This window comes from Puma concolor, chromosome C1 (assembly GCF_028749965.1).
Source record: "Puma concolor isolate L17-30 chromosome C1, mPumCon1.1.hap2, whole genome shotgun sequence".
NCBI classification, from domain to species: Eukaryota; Metazoa; Chordata; class Mammalia; order Carnivora; family Felidae; genus Puma; species Puma concolor.
The window spans coordinates 155,850,586-155,867,132 of record NC_141674.1 but is presented as its reverse complement, the minus strand read 5'-3'; the positions used below and the strand labels follow the sequence as shown (position 1 = coordinate 155,867,132).

Here is a 16,547-nt window from a genome sequence, read left to right as displayed (position 1 = left end):
ATACTAGCCTTCCCCCCCCCCCCCTTTTGCTTATTATAAAATGAACTCTTTTGCCTGCGGTGTCCAGATTGACACCACTTAGTATCACGCAGGCTGATAATTCGTTCTCATTGGTTTTTCTTCTCATTTGTTTGGATCCTTGGTACATGGGGCACGAATGTGTACTGCAGGGCTGTGACAGTCACGCACATTTATGACTGTGACTAGTGGACCCATGCATTTAGGTCCTGTATTTCCCCCACACCTCCCCACTCCAGTAGACTATAAGCTTCTTGAGGGAAAGGGATATTCATGTAATCAATATCCCAGAATGAGAGACACTGGACTCTGCCGCCTAAGTGTTTGCGTTCAGTGAGCGTCACTGGACCGAACTCCTCAGTCACGTGATAGGCGGAGTTATCAGCAATCCAAGGGCACTCCCAAGATATTACCAATTAACCTATATGCATATCAGAGCACAGGCACCCAGAAGAATTTGCCCTGCTTGCCCCTTCTCCAGGGGCAGGGAATCTCCTTTACTACAGAGGACAAGGCAGGCTCCAGCAGTCATCCTGGATTCAGTAAAAACTAGAGGCAGAGGTCAGAGCCAGATTCTATAGCTTTTTCTTACTCATGAATTTCTTTTCTATTAATCCACCTTAAGCAACTGTTGAGCTGATGACGACTATCCTCTCTTTTTGCCTGCCAGAGTGGCTGTTCTTATCAAAAAAGCCAAGTTTCCTTGTAAAATAAAGACAACTAACTAATCATGGGGCATCAATGGTATAGATGTATGGGAACTTGAGAATCTACTCCAGGGGTTGGTAAAGTCTTCTTTTGCATCTTTTCTTTTCTTTTCTCTTCTTTTCTTTTCTTTTTTCTTTCCTTTCCTTTCCCTTTTCCTTTCCTTTCCTCTCCTCTCCTTTCCTTTCCTTCCTTCCCTCCCTTCCCTTCCTCTTTCCCTCCTTTCTTCCTTTCCTTTTTTCCTTTCTTGTCTCTTTCCTTCCTTCTTTCCTCCTTCCCTTCCTCTCTCTCCCATTCTTTCCCCCTTCCTTCCATTCTTTTCTTTCTCTTTCTTTCCTTTCCTTCCTTCCTTTCTTCTTTCTTTCTTCTCTTTCTTTCTCTCTCTCTCCCTCTTTCTTTCTTTCTCTTCCCCCTTTTTAATAAAGGGCGAGAATAAATTATCTTAGGCTTTGTGGGCCATAAAGTGTCTCTGGCAACTATTCACTGTTGCTGTAAAAACATGAAAACAGTCATGGACAACACCAAAACAAACAAAGAAACACAAAGTGACCAGGCTTCACTAAAATGTTACTTATACAAACAGGTGTGGCAGGCCCGATTTGGCCTGTGAACTATAGTTTGCCAAACTCTGATCTAGTCCAGTCTTTTCACTTGAGACGAGGAAACCAAGCCCAGAAAGTTTACCTGACTTGGCATTTCACAAAGCTGGCAAAAAGCAGAGCCAGGAGTAGAACTCTGTTTTCTTAAGTCCCAGTCTTGTAATTTTTCCACCAATATATGCCACCTCTCACCTACCACCATTTGATACCCCATAGTTGGATCAGAAAATACAAACTCAAATGTCAGACATGTCACGATCTGAGTGCTTGTGAAAACCCACAATAAGCTTAGTGCAATAAATGAATCCAGGAGGAAATAATTCTGATCGACTTAGCTACGGTCGATCTCACATTGTATTTTATACGTGTCAGCATCTTAGGTATACCCATAAATGTCCCTGAATTAGTTTTTCTCCCTTGAACCATATGTCTTGCCTTGTCGCAAAGTTTTTTTCTATATGTGAGAAACTTCATTGTCTGTCACATTGGGGGTGGTGAATAATGTCCCATCTTTGGAGTCCTTGAAATCCAAGTCCTTACCTGGCACTTAATGCCTGCCAGGCTGCAGGTACACGTTTCTGGATCACAGAACACTCGGCAGTCACAGCCACAGTCCTCCCTCGATAGACGGATGGCGCGCAGCTCATGCTTTTCTTCCACATCAATCTTTTTCACCCCAGAGGCCCGCAGCAGTGCTCTCCGTTTTTTTGTTGGCAGGGGTTGTAGAAAGAAGTACTCATCTACCTCCGTGTTGTCTAAATCAATATCATCATCAGAAATGTCATCCACTGTAAGAGTGCTAGCTTCTTCAGATTCCACTGTGCCATTCTTGGTCATCTAGAAATACAAAGCAGCAAACAGACTTAGCATCGGCAGGGGCTCAACTCCCTACTTTTACACTTGATAAGAATAAAACTACTATAATTCTTTTAATGTTTACTTATTTTTGAGAGACAAAGAGTGCGAGCAGCAGAAGGGGCAGAGAGAGAGGGAGACACAGAATAAGAAGCAGGCTCCAGGCTCTGAGCTGTCAGCACAGAGCCCGAGGCAGGGTTCAAGCCCACGCACCATGAGATCATGACCTGAGCCGAAGTCGGACGCTTAACCGACCGAGCCACCCAGGTGCCCCAAGAATAAAACTAGCATAAAACATCATGTCCCCATAATCCATAAATGTTTGTGGGTCATACTATTTCCTTTTATTTTTCTCTCTAGAGAAGTCACAGGAAAGAAAAAGGAAGACATCCAAATGATAGGCTTTTAAATGTACTGGTAACAGAAGACTTAATTGGAACTCTTAACCTCCTAATGTAAGGAGCTATAGTTGTTAGAGTTTTTAGCCAGTGCGATGTGAAAAAGACCAAAGGTTACAGAGGCTCATCAGTGAAAGCTATCTTTAGACTCGGTTCGTGATGGACAGCTCTGATGGTGGAATAAATGTGTCCTTGTTCAGAGGTGATAGCATCTTAGTGGAAGCCACTGCCACCTAAATCAGCAAACGTGTCCTTGAAATAACGACTCTGTCTTTTGGGCGCCAGCAAAACCATGAACTAGGAAATAACACTGTGCTGCACTGTGCTATTGGGATTCCAAACATGGTCACTCTACAGAACATTCCAAGAATGAGGGCTTGATATGAAGTCATCAGTCAGGTCAGCATGCTATCCAAAAGACAAGGAGCAGAGGGCAGTGACGGCAGGCTCTCACCAACGGGCAACTGAAACAATAAACGTGGCCCTCAAAGGAGTTCATGTGAACCCATGCCCAAAGCAATACCTTCTGCATCATAGCTCATGTGGACAGCTATGTCTCCTATACCCATAACTATTCTGCTTCTATTAATATGTCCGTTCTAAATGAATTTCATCCATCAGTAAACCCTGAATCAGTATTTCACTTCTCACTGTTATATCAGCATACTGAGATTCCTTCATAAAGAAGCACTTAGAGACGTTTTTCTCTGAATAGGAGCAAGAAACATATCCTGAGAAGCAGCACAGGAATAAATGTAGAAGTTCTGTAAGGGCTTATTCTAAATATAGAGGCTATTTTGATTCTTTAATTTTTAAATTTGTTACTTCATAAACTTCATTAATTGTAATCATCACCATGCTATTCTTTATCTTAACAACAGTTCATTTATTACACAGTTAAAATACTCTGGTGACATCAGACATCATTCTCTTGTCTTCATAGGAAAAAATCCAACGTTTAGATAAAAATATTTATTATTGGGGCGCCTGGGTGGTGCAGTCGGTTAAGCGTCCGACTTCAGCCAGGTCACGATCTCGCGGTCCGGGAGTTCGAGCCCCGCGTCGGGCTCTGGGCTGATGGCTCAGAGCCTGGAGCCTGTTTCCGATTCTGTGTCTCCCTCTCTCTCTGCCCCTCCCCCGTTCATGCTCTGTCTCTCTCTGTCCCAAAAATAAAATAAATAAACGTTGAAAAAAAAATTTAAAAAAAAAAAAAAATATTTATTATTGACCAAAAATCACAAACCGGAAAACTCTGAATACAATAAAACATTGGTTTGTGAGCATAATTCATTCCGGAAACATGCTTATAATACAAAGCACTTGATAACAAAGCGAACTTCAAGAACCATTGGCTCAGGTGTGGTCATGTGATGTTCAGCGTCACGTACTATTCGTATTGCAAGACATGCCTCATTCATCAAGTTAAGATTTATTAAAAATGTCTGCTCGTCTTGCACAACATTTGTAGAACAAGTTACTCTAAAACAGGTAGAAGACTGGTCTTTGCCCTCAAGAAGAGGAAACACCCCAGTAGCAAGTATGTATTAAAGTCTATTACAGTGGGTCTCTAAACTGCGTTTTCAAAAGCCACTAATTATATTTTTCTGAATAATTCAGAGCTTAAATCTGTGTTCTTGCAAAGATGGGCCTCCCCCTTTATTGGGTTTTGTTTCTCAGTGTGATCTGCAATGCATTTCCTTTGTTGGCATTTCTTTATGTATGTCTTGGTTAAGCTGTTTCCATGTTTCTGTAATGTTCTGTACTAGGATGCTACTCTGATTGATTGCTATTATCATTTTTGTTAATTCTTATTTGCTAACAGAAACAGCTTTCTTCTGTGAAGACCTGATTTTCTGGGAGATTCAAATGCGTAATTACCTAGCACATACTCAATCTTCTGTGTTAGGCAAAGCTGTATTAACAAACAGGAGGCATTACTTTTCCCATCTTGTCACCTTTGTGTCATTTAGATTTGTTTTCACTAATTCTTGGCCTATGTGAAACTTATCAAGATTTGACTCCACAGCCCATGGAGAACACCCAGGACTTGGTTAACATGACTCATTTAATATATTTCCTTCCTATTTAATCTCTGTGTTCTTAAATTATGCTCCCTTGTGTAAGTGGTTAACATAAAAAAATAATGAAAACACTTTCATTTTATATCAACAGATTTGATTTTTTAAAAATATAAATGGCTGCTAACATATCAATGAAAACTGTTCAGGGAACATGAATTACCAGTTGGAATCTAAAAATTTTTAAAAATCAAACTATAGATGATGATTATTCCAAATAGAAGTGCTCTTAGAAATATGATCTGTGTCTCTTATTCCTATATATTTAAACTACAATAAAGAATTTCATTTCAAGATAAAAATCCAATTAAGAATCTAAAACCTCTGCACATAGAGCTACATACTGTTTTCACTTTTGTTGAGGAACCCACAGGGGCCCTAATCCAGATTTCAAAATATCATTTTTTTTATAAAAATTTTTTTTCTTAATGTTTATTTACTTTTAAGAGAGAGAAAGACAAAGTATGAGCAGGGGAGGGGCAGAGAGAGAGGGAGACACAGAATCCGAAGCAGGCTCCAGGCTCCGAGCTGTCAGCACAGAGCCGGACGTGGGGCTCGAACTCAAGGACCGTGAGATCATGACCTGAGTCAAAGCCGGACGTTTAACTGACTGAGCCACCCAGGCGTCCCTCAAAATATCATTTTAATGTTGAAGTGATCTGGCAAGGTTTTCTCCTCACCTCCCCACTATCATCTCTGCCATTTCTTTTCAAAATTTTTAATGTTTATTTATTTTTGAGAGAGAGAGGAAGAGAGACAGAGTGTGAGTGGGGGACGGGCAGAGAGAGAGGGAGACACAGAATCTGAAGCAGGCTCCAGATTCTGAGCTGTCAGCACAGAGCCCAATGTGGGGCTCGAACTCACAAACTGTAAGATCATGACCTGGGCCAAACTTGGATGCTTAACCAACTGAGCCAGCCAGGTGCCCATCTCTGCCATTTCTAATGAAGATTGGAAATACTCAAGTTCATCCTAGTCAGTTGCCTTCTCTCCCCTTCCTCACAGTTTCTGGTGTGGTATGTAGTCATTGAGAGATACTCTGCTTCCCCAGCCCCTCTTGCACTCTTATTCATTTGCTCCTTTAAAACCCAGGCCAAACCTACTGAGTTTAAATGCTCTTTAAAATTCATATATTACAGTGGCACTAGGGTGGCTCAACAGTTAAGTGACTGACTCTTGATTTCAGCTCAGGGCATGATGTCATGGTTAGTGAGGTTGGGCCCCATGTTGGGTGCATGTGAACAGCACAGAGCCTGCTTGGGATTCTCTCTCTTCCTCTCTCTCTGTCGCTCCCCCACTCGTGCTTGCTCACTCACTCTCTCTCTCAAAATGAATAAATAAACTTAAAAAAAACCGAATAAGTTCTGGAGATATAATGTACAGCATGATGACTGTGGCTCACAAAACTGTGCTACACACTTGAAAGTTGCTGAGAGTACATTTGAAATGTTCCCATAATGAAAAAGAAATGGTAATTATGTGATATGATGGAAATATCAGTTAATGCTGGTTGAACAGCATTGTTCATTGAAACTATTGAACAACAATAGCTTCAAAGGTGTGAGATGGGACAGAGCATGGTCCTTTTATTGGCCTGCAAATTATCCAGATGAGCGAATTTGTACAGGATCACTTCCTGTCTTGGTCCATAAGCAAAGAAAAAAAGTAAATAAACTGTAGGCATCTAGAGAATAGCTCCTGTATTCTCCTGGCTTTGTCACTTTAGAGGTGATAAGTAAGACTTAACTCATGATTTGATTAAATGATCTTTACCTTGTTTTAGATTTATCCTACATTTGTGTGCATTTCTTTGTATGATATTAGAAGAATCTCAAGGCCAAGGACTTGGGTGTGTGAGTGTGTGTTTGCTTGCTTTGTTCCAAGAATGATAATTAAAATGAGACTTAAATCTTGAGTCACCATGTAACTTGTCCAGACTCATTCTACAGTTGTAAGGACTATAACTTTCTTTAAAGAGACAGAATTTAAACATATCAATTTTACAAAGCTGTCTGATTTGTACTGATAAATATGAACAAATAGTTCCCAAAGCCCAGTAGAGTAAAACCCTTGGCCATCTAAATACACATACAGGATGGGATACATAACTGTCAGAATCAGTGGAATGATTCTCAGACTGCTTTAGGTCAAGTACAGGAAAAGGGGGGCTCAAGTGAAAGTCAGCATTCAATTCCCTACCTTTTTTTTTTGTCATGTCATGTAGTGAATGAATTCCACCATAAATTCCAGTGAGATGAAATTTTGGGTGGATTAAGTTCCTGAAAAAACTAATTCAACGCAAAGTGAATATGGAGAGGGAAATAGTACTGAAAATGTGGATTGACTAAAATGCTAAAAACAAAACAAAACCCCACAAAAATGAAAACACTTCCTTTTAGCAGTTAAAAGGTACTTTTAGTAAGAAAGAGTTATTACAAAGTTATTAACACATGTAAAAATGACAGTGGAAAGAAATAAGGTGAAAAAAAATTCAATTCCGTAAACACTGATTACTGCCTATTATAGTGATGATAATGATGTTGAGTATGACCAACACAACCATATAATGAAAACCAGTCATTGGGCTCCATACTTTATATAGATTATCTCACCTAATTTGTACAACAATTTTATGAAGTATTTTTTTTTAATAGTTGAGAAAGCTGAAGCCTTGAGAAAATAATTTGACAGAGTCTAGCTTATTAGTGATTGTGTTGAGAATCAAACTCAGGTCTATTTGACCTCAAAGGAAAAGCCAGGCTTTCAAGACAGTTTAGAGTAAACATTCTTCGAGGAATAGTGAAATCTTATACAGAAGGGAAAAAAAGATATGGTTGCAGCCACGTTCCAAGAGCCGATCTCAGTGCTGTGGCATAGCAGACGAAAGAGCAGTACAAGCTTCCTTAGATTTAGCTCATTCAGCAATGAAAAATATGATTCAGACACAGAGAATAAGAGCTCAGAAAAGAAGAAAACAGGAAACAAGCTGAAACTATGGCATTTCTTTTGGGTACCTATTTTGTGAGCATGTGGTGGTGGACTTTCTTTTCTTTTTTCAAGTTTATTTATTCATTTTGAGAGAGACAGAGCAAGCAGGAGAGGGAAAGAGAGAGAGGGAGAGGGAGAATCCCAAGCAGGCTCCACACTGCCAGCACGGAGCCTGACACAGGGCTTGAACTCATGAAATGTGAGATCATGACCTGAGCCCAAACCGAGTCAGATGCTTAACCAACTGAGCTAACCAGCCCCTGCCCCCTTTCTAATGGAAATGCCAGCAGAAGCAGCTAACATATCGGTCTTGATTATCTCAGCTGACTTTTAATTCATTAACTCTGGCCTGAATTTAATCAGCATAGTATGCTGCCCAATTTTGTATTAATATATTATTTTTGGTGATTAGTTTCATGTGTATCTCCCCCATCACAATGTGCACACAATGAGAAGAGAGACCAAGTCTGTCTTGTTCACCACTGTACCCCAAGCACTTTGTTAACTGCAGTTCCACGGTAATTGATAAAGAAATATTTTTGAATGAATGAATGAATGAATGAATGCTTAATCATTATGCTACACTGCCAGCCATTGTACTAGGTGTCAGGATTTACAGATGTATGAGAGTTCTGCCATCTAGAGCTTCCAGCCTGGTGGAGAGATGATCATGCAATAAATAAGATACAGTGTGGGAAGGGCAACAAAATACATGTGCAAGTTACAGAAGTAGCAGGGAGGAGGAAATGATAGACAAATGAAAAGGAAGGGTAGATACAAAGGCACAAAGAAGAATTATTTAGCTCCTATTCTGATTCCATAGTCTCTATCAAGGAGAAAACCTTCAAACCAGAAGGGAGATCAGATATGTTAGCAAGGATTTAACATATAAAAAAGAGATGGGGGGCTCCTGGGTGGCTCAGTTGGTTGAGTGTCTGAATCTTGGTTTTCAGCTCAGGTCATGATCCCAGGGTTGTGGGATCGAGCCCCACATAGGGCTCTCTGCTGAGAATGGAACCTGCTTAAGATTCTCTCTCTTCCTCTGCCCTTCTCCTCTGCTCATGCTTTCTCCCTCTCTCTAAAATAAAATAAAATAAAATAAAATAAAATAAAATAAAAGGGGAGACAGTGAGATAGTACTCAGCTGTTTTATGTAAGCATGCCCAGGTCCAGGCCATTCATGCTATGGAGAAATGAAAAAGCTTAAAGCTATGGTTGCTCAGTCTAATATGTGTGAAGAGCTATGGGGAAAGGAAACAAAAGATGATCAAAATGGGAGTGAATTGTTAAAAAAAAAAGCTAATTCTAGATAATATTCTAGAAAGGATTATTTAAACAGATGGTTTCTGTACATCTGAAGAAAGAGAGCAGTGCAGTGACTACCAGGGTCATCGCTTGGGTTCACTAACGAGAGAATGTCCATTTGTCAAATTAAACTCCATTCAAAATCTGAAGCTATAAAATAGATGAAAGCTGGAGTGAGATACAGAGTCCTGACCCCATAGAACCCAGCTGGAAAACCACTGATCTCGTTTTGGGTTTCCTGGACAAAGTTTTTTATGTTTTATACATGGAAGGACAAAATGTGAACTCATTAATAAGAGGTGAACTCATTAATAATGGTTAGATACATGAATTGTTAGTTATCCGAGAAGTTGAAAATGTCTAATAACAGTGATGCTTAGCTCTTTTGGACACCAGTGAGGCTGGGAATGAGGGATGTGCCACATATACCAACAAGTTTCAGGTGGAGGTCATTGTGGCATGAAGGGGAAACTCCCTCCTTTCCTCTTGAGGATCACTACTCTGAGAGAATACCCTGAACTGGACTTTGTCTTGTTAAATATAATTTTTAAGTCATATCTTTTTTTAAATTTTATTTTTTATTTTTTAAAATTTACATCCAAATTAGTTAGCATATAGTGAAACAATGATTTCAGGAGTAGATTCCTTAATGCCCTTTACCCATTTAGCCTATGCTGCCTCCCACAACTCCTCCTGTAACCCTCAGTTTGTTCTCCATATTTATGAGTCTCTTATGCTTTGTCCCCCTCCCTGTTTTTATATTAATTTTGTTTCCCTTCCCTTATGTTCATCAAGTGAAGTCATATGATATTCGTCTTTCTCTGGCTAATTTCACTTAGCACAATACTCTCCAGTTCCACCCACGTAGTTGCAAATGGCAAGATTTCATTCTTTTTGATTGCCGAGTAATACTCCATTGTATATATATATACCACATCTTCTTTATCCACTCATCCATCGATGGGCATTTGGGCTCTTTCCATACTTTGGCTATTGTTGATAGTGCTGCTATAAACAGGGGGGTGCATATGTCCCTTTTTTTTTTTAATTTTTTTTTTCAACGTTTTTTATTTATTTTTGGGACAGAGAGAGACAGAGCATGAACGGGGGAGGGGCAGAGAGAGAGGGAGACACAGAATCGGAAACCGGCTCCAGGCTCCGAGCCATCAGCCTAGAGCCTGACGCGGGGCTCGAACTCACGGACGGCGAGATCGTGACCTGGCTGAAGTCGGACGCTTAACCGACTGTGCCACCCAGGCGCCCCTACATATGTCCCTTTGAAACAGCACACCTTTGGATGCCTAGTAGTGCAATTGCTGGGTTGTAGGGTAGTTCTATTTTTAGTTTTTTGAGGAACCTCCATACTGTTTTCCAGAGTGGCTGCACCAGCTTGCATTCCCATTAAGTCATATCTTGAATGAAGACTAAGGGGTAGGCTTATCACATTTGAGTGTGACAAGATGAAGTTTATTCACATTAAAGAACAAACTTCATTGATCACAGGTCATGTTCAGCACTAAAGAGAATTCTTGCCCTGGAGATATATAAAGTTTTGATTTACAGGATGAATCTGAATTGATTTACCTGGGTTTTGTTTGTCTGCTTGCTTTTTGTTGCTCTTTTATTTACTATCAGTTTAACATGAACAAACAAATTGATCAAGGTCTAAAAAGCTACTGTATCTTTTAGTGTATTCTCAGGGATAGGGCATCCCCAACTTGGGAGAGGATATTATAACATATTCCTATACACCAGATAGATCCCATCTGGAGTACAATGTCCAGATCAAGTACCATATTTTGAGGTAGACATTAACAAACAGCATTATATCCAGGAGAACTTAACCGAGCTGATAAAAGGTCTGAAATCCATGCCCTAGGAGGATTAGTAGAAAGAACTAAGGATGTTTAATCCTATAGAACTGAAACACAAGGAGCCCACATAGCCTACTGTCAAACATTTGCATATTCATCACTACTGCTTTCAAACACTTGGAGTTTAGAGAACAGGGACAGGATTTATTCTGTGTGCCTGGAGGGCAGAATTAGGGTCAAAAGATAGAATTAGATGGGAGCATACTGGTCAATGTAAAGAAGAACTTTCTAACAATTATAGCTGGATAAATAGAATTGGTTATCTCAAAAAGCAGTGTGCTCTGGGCATCAAAGATGTGGAGTAAGTGGCTTTGTACTGGACATACATTTGATAGAAAGAATTTTTGGTTTTGTGGTATGAGTTGGATAGACAACCTAGTCACTAATTCTCTGGCAAACTAAAGAGAAATATTCATGTTATTTTGATATCCAGTCAAATCCTATACTATAATTCTTCTGCTCATTAGTTGCTAACAGCAGGTGGCAAATTGGAACCAATTTAATTATGCCCTCAAAGAACCAGGAAGCTTTGATTATTGTCTCAGCCTATAAGAAATTCAACAACCTGGATTCACAATGTGTCTGTGGCTTATGTACCACCACAAAAATCACCAGAAAGGAGGATAATATCAACATACAAGACACATAAACTTTCATATGTTCCATTATCCCCCTTTCTGGTTTAGATCAACATTGCTTCTTCTAGTGGTGGCTATTAAGCCAAATGAATCCAGCAGTGTGCTGGTAGATATTTAACAATGATGTCTCTGGGAAAAAAAAAAAGTTCTAATATGTTGTGATTGTCAAGTCCCATGGTGTAAATAGTCTCATCATGTCTGATTTTAAACTACTATTGGGAAGATATATGCACAATACACCTCAGTGAGCAACTTTTGTGGCTCTAGCACACCACTGGATGCATTCCATAGTTTGATAAGGAGAATCTGTTAAATCGATTACTCCTGAACCACAGGATCAATGTGTATTGCACAAGAAGAATATAAAGATTTGATTACATATGCTTAATTGTTCCATTAAAGTTAAAATATCAGCAGTATTTTAAAAGAACATATTCTTTAATGTATTGCATTTGCCCAGAGCTGAAGCCCAGTCTGTCAGTCTCCATCACTTTGATTAGGTATATTTTTTCTGTACTTGTTAAAATAGGTTGTGCACATGACACAACAGGTGTTTGGCAGGTATCAAAGTTTTTCATTTGGTGTTGGAGCAGGGCTCCATTTAAGGATACATTCTGGAAGCACTGGCACTAAGTATGCTCTTGAGCAAGTTCTACGGAGTTTAACAGTGAAGTTCCATAAGGATAAATGGAGTTAAAATATACCATGGCCAGCAGACCCTGACTCATCTAATAGAGAACTATAGAACCAGGATGTGGTTAAAGACCTATCCAAAAATTTAGAAACTATAGACTTGAGATAATAGCCTATGTCAACCATTTCTTACAACCCCCCAATCCTTTACATCTTCTAGAGCATGTAGAATATTTACCTAGAGGTCAGTAAATCATGAGACTGTTGAAGGGATATGAGGAACAAGGCTGGAGGTGAAGGGGGGAGAATTATGTTGCATGGGTAAGTCACTAAGTGAATAAAGCACAGCCTTAAATATGAGATTTGGGATGAAGAAAATTTAAATAGTTTTAAAAGGTTGATTATTAAAGGAAGCTATCAACTGGCAACTTTTTTTTTCTTTTTTAAGAAAGAGAGCATACAACCAAGCATTACTCAAGGAACACATGACTGAAAAATTGAGAAAAGTATATAACCCTTGGAAGTAACTGGAAATGGTACCAGAGTGTCGATAGGCCTTTGATCTTAGAAAGGAGAAAAAGAACAAGGTTGGAAAAACATTGAGAAAGAGAAGCCAGTCAAAGCTGTGAAAGCTAAATTAAATTTCCTAGAACAAGGTAGTAGAATCCAGTAAGATATAACCCAGAGGCAATTGGAATGCCAAGGCTCTTTGAAACATAAATGGCTGCCTAATGCATTTTACAGATACATGTGAAATGGGAATAAAGGCTAATGTAATTGTTCAACAATGTGGTGCAGATGATGAAATATAAGCACTTAATTTGGAAGAGTACAGTATTAACATGACTGCCTTGATTACTGTGAAGAGTATGACATGTTTGAATGGGCTTGACAGGGAAGACGGACTATTCTCTGCAATGCAGAAATCTCAAACTAGTTATTTCTTCTAGGAACAACCATTTTATTCAATCAGCTTTGTGTATTGATGGTTTTTTGACAATGTTTTGAGCACCACCACCACCACCAAAAAAGACGCTTGAACCCCCAAACAGAATTGGATGTGTTCTACAAATCTAATTGCATATATTATTTCCCAACGTGTCTAATTTATAATTTGATTAAGAGATGGATTACTAAATAAGAATCAGTTTTACAAGGAAAAACTAAATTCCTATTCTTATTCTGCTTCCAAAATATTTATTATAAGAGAACATCAAGAAGTATGTAGTGAGTGTTTCTGTTTACTGATCTTTCACTATTAAGGCCCCATTGGAAGAGGTGTCATTGTATTCGTGGGTTCTCTGTTTGGAACCTAGAGAAACACCCTGTAAAGACATGAGGCACAGTGGAGGGAGAACTTCTCATTACTGTTCTAGGCTGTTGGTTCTCAAATAAGGAAAAGGGATACTACCCAGTTCCAGGTCCAATGAGTTTCCTGTGGTGTTTTATCTGGTCTCCATGGAGAGGACCTTGGGAAATGTTTATCTTGTCAGATGGGCCTTTTCTGTCCTCACTCAATAGCCAGCTTGCTGCTCCTCACAGAGAACCACCTCCAGTCAAAGCCAGAGTTGAAGTTTGTCTTTAACAATCCTTACTTTCCTTTTTCAGTCCTTCTCTGTGCCAGGGACCTTCCTGCTGCCCCAGTCAAAATAATGGAATCAATTTAGCTACACTTATTTTGTTACTTACCTTAGAGGTATTAATATTTCAAGACAAAATGTTACATTAGAAGTGAAATTCCAAGTACCAAAGTGAAACTTTTGGATAGTTAATGTTTTTGGATAGCTAATTTTAGATTTGGGATAGTGAAACCTTAGGTAAATATAGTTGATGATATTTTAAAAATCATAAAACTTAATATACTAGAGGAATTGTAATTAAAGTATACAACTGTTTCTCCATTCAGTCTTCTCAGATTTTTTTTTTAGCCAACTAGTCCACATTACTATGGTCTTTTATTAGGTTCATGTGATATGGTTCTGAGTTTCTAAATATTTTCAGTGCAATGAAGCTACGATGAGATCGCCTTAGAATCCCATTATCTTTTTGCTTGGTATTCATCTGAAAGGAGCAATGACATCCAAATATCTTCTTTTTATATCTTCACCAAAAGGGAAATCTGCATGTTTTCACTTACCAATGACAAACCTTGGCTTGCCATAACACCCACTCGAATGACTGCCTCTCCAACTTCCAACACTAAGAACAATAAAACAGAAATATGGGGGTGCCTGGGTGCTCAGTCAGTTAAGTGCCTGACTCTTGATTTTGGGTCAGGTCATGATCTCATGGTTTGTGGGTTCAAGCCCTGCACTGGGCTCCACACTGGCAGTGTGGAGCCTGTTTAGGATTCTTTCTTTCTCACTCTCTCTCTTGGTCCCACCCTTGCTCTGTCTCTCTCTCAAAATAAATAAATAAACTTAAAAAAAAAAATTAAAAAAATGAATAAATAGTGGGATGCTTTTTCTTCTTCTTCTTCTTTTCTTCTTCAGCTTAGTAAAGAAAACAGCATAAAAGCAGCTGAATATAAATTATAATATCAGAATAAATTACTGCCTTATATGGAAGGTTCCTGTGGGTGTGTGGCTCTTCCTAACATTCATCACATGTATAATGTGCCTCAAAGTTCACCATAATAAATCTTTTGGTTCTCAGAATTATAGTCTCCCAGCTGTTAAAAACCACTTCACACAGTACCAAACTCTAGAAAGGTATGACTCCCTATAGGTACAGAGATTGTCTTTCCCAATGCCTAGAGGGGGTGATCAATTAATTTTAGAATAGGAAGTAACAGGATAATATAACCGATTTTCTATTGAGTGAGTCAGTGTTTAACATCATTGTGCTTCTTTTTCTTCAGTACACATGGCCTCATAATTTACCTATCCCGCTGGGTCTTTGTTAAGATTAAATTAAATAATGTTTATAGAATGCCTGGGAAATAAAAATCACTTAATGAATGGCAGCCATTAGTATTGTTTGAGTTTAGAGAATGACTTTGTTCTTTGAGGAGGGTGTAGAGTTGGTTTGCAGTAGGTTAGAAAGGCAGAGGGTGGATTTCAGAAGAAAATTTAGAATTATTATTAAATTCAGTTATATGCAAAGCGATCATGAAAAACAACAATAATAGCAGATTGCTACCAAAAAAGATCCTAAGGGACTTTCAGTGAAACTTGTCAAAAATACCATCAAAGGAAATAGAGACATACTCTAGGCTAAGGTTGTGTCTAGGTTAATTTGAACAACTGCCTTCTTATACAATTGGGAACAAGGCAGATATACACACTGCAGAATACATAAAAACAAGGTATTTTAAAACACACAGCACACCTCTGCGCCTGGAAGCTAAAGGTACAGGTAACGCAGGTGTGCTTATGGTCTTCAGCTATTTAACAAGAGGCTCTTTATGTTAAGTATCCTGGATTACCTAAAAAAGATTTCCTTTGTCATTAGATAATGATGAGAGAGCATTTCCTATATATTGATAGGCTGATGGATCAGCACATATTTAAAGATTGTCTTGGTTGATGAAAGACAGTTTCTGAACTATGTTTCTCTCCACTTCATCTCTAATGTGGCCTGGACACCTCTTTGACATCTCTTTAATGACCCAAAAGCCTCTCAAAAATCAGTATGTCCCAAAATAATCTCATTATCTACCTCTTCCCTTCTGATCCCAGCCCCAACCTGCTCCTCTTCCCGGATTCCTTGCCATACCCTCGTCATAGAGAAAGGTACTATTACCCACAACCTGTTCAGTTTTGTAAGCCAGAAATTTAGGAATCATTCTTGACTGTACCCCTCTTTTCCTTTCAAATCCAGTCTGCATCAGGAACTGTTGATTTTACTTCCCAAATTTCTCCCTCTATCCATTTATCTTCATCTTTCCCACCATCAGTCTAGCTAATCTATCAACATCTCTCCTGAACTACTGTGATAGCCTCTTAAATGGTCTAACTCTGTATGTTCCCCTACCAACATGGCAACCCTTAACCCCAAACTATACTCACATCACAGCACGAACCAGATCTTATTATTCTACCACTCTGTACACTGACCCACGCTTAAAACTCTTGGATGACTTTTGATGTTCTTAGTATGAAGAGAAAAAAAAAATGCCTTAGCATGATCTACAAAGCCCTGTCCTGCCTTCTTCATGTATAATCTACTTCATGAATAATCTATTGTTTTTGTCTCTGCTCCAGCCACACTAGCCTTTGTGTGCTCACTGTGCTTCCTCTGGCACAAGGCAGTTCTGGCTCTTCCTGCTGCCTGGACCACTCTTGCCAACCCTTTGGCCTAGTTATCTGTTCAGATTTCAGTTCAGTTGTCACTTCCTTGAAGAAACCTTCCTTGACCTCTGGACCATATCAGTTCCCTGTTACTACTTTCAGAACACCTTGCAACTCTCCTTTATAGCTTTTAATGAAGCTGTGAGTTTATTTTGTTTACATGA

At 39.1% G+C, this 16,547-nt stretch overlaps 1 protein-coding gene across 3 annotated transcripts in view; it reads right to left on the bottom strand.

The window, feature by feature from the left end:
* Positions 1–16,547, bottom strand: part of CSRNP3 (cysteine and serine rich nuclear protein 3) — a 212,944-nt gene that overhangs the window by 11,068 nt on the left and 185,329 nt on the right. For all 3 annotated transcript variants that reach the window (XM_086718798.1, XM_025912214.2, XM_086718799.1), the window contains one exon: positions 1,863–2,159. In XM_086718798.1, the coding sequence (XP_086574924.1) occupies positions 1,863–2,159 (297 nt within the window). The remainder of the gene's footprint in view (positions 1–1,862; positions 2,160–16,547) is intronic.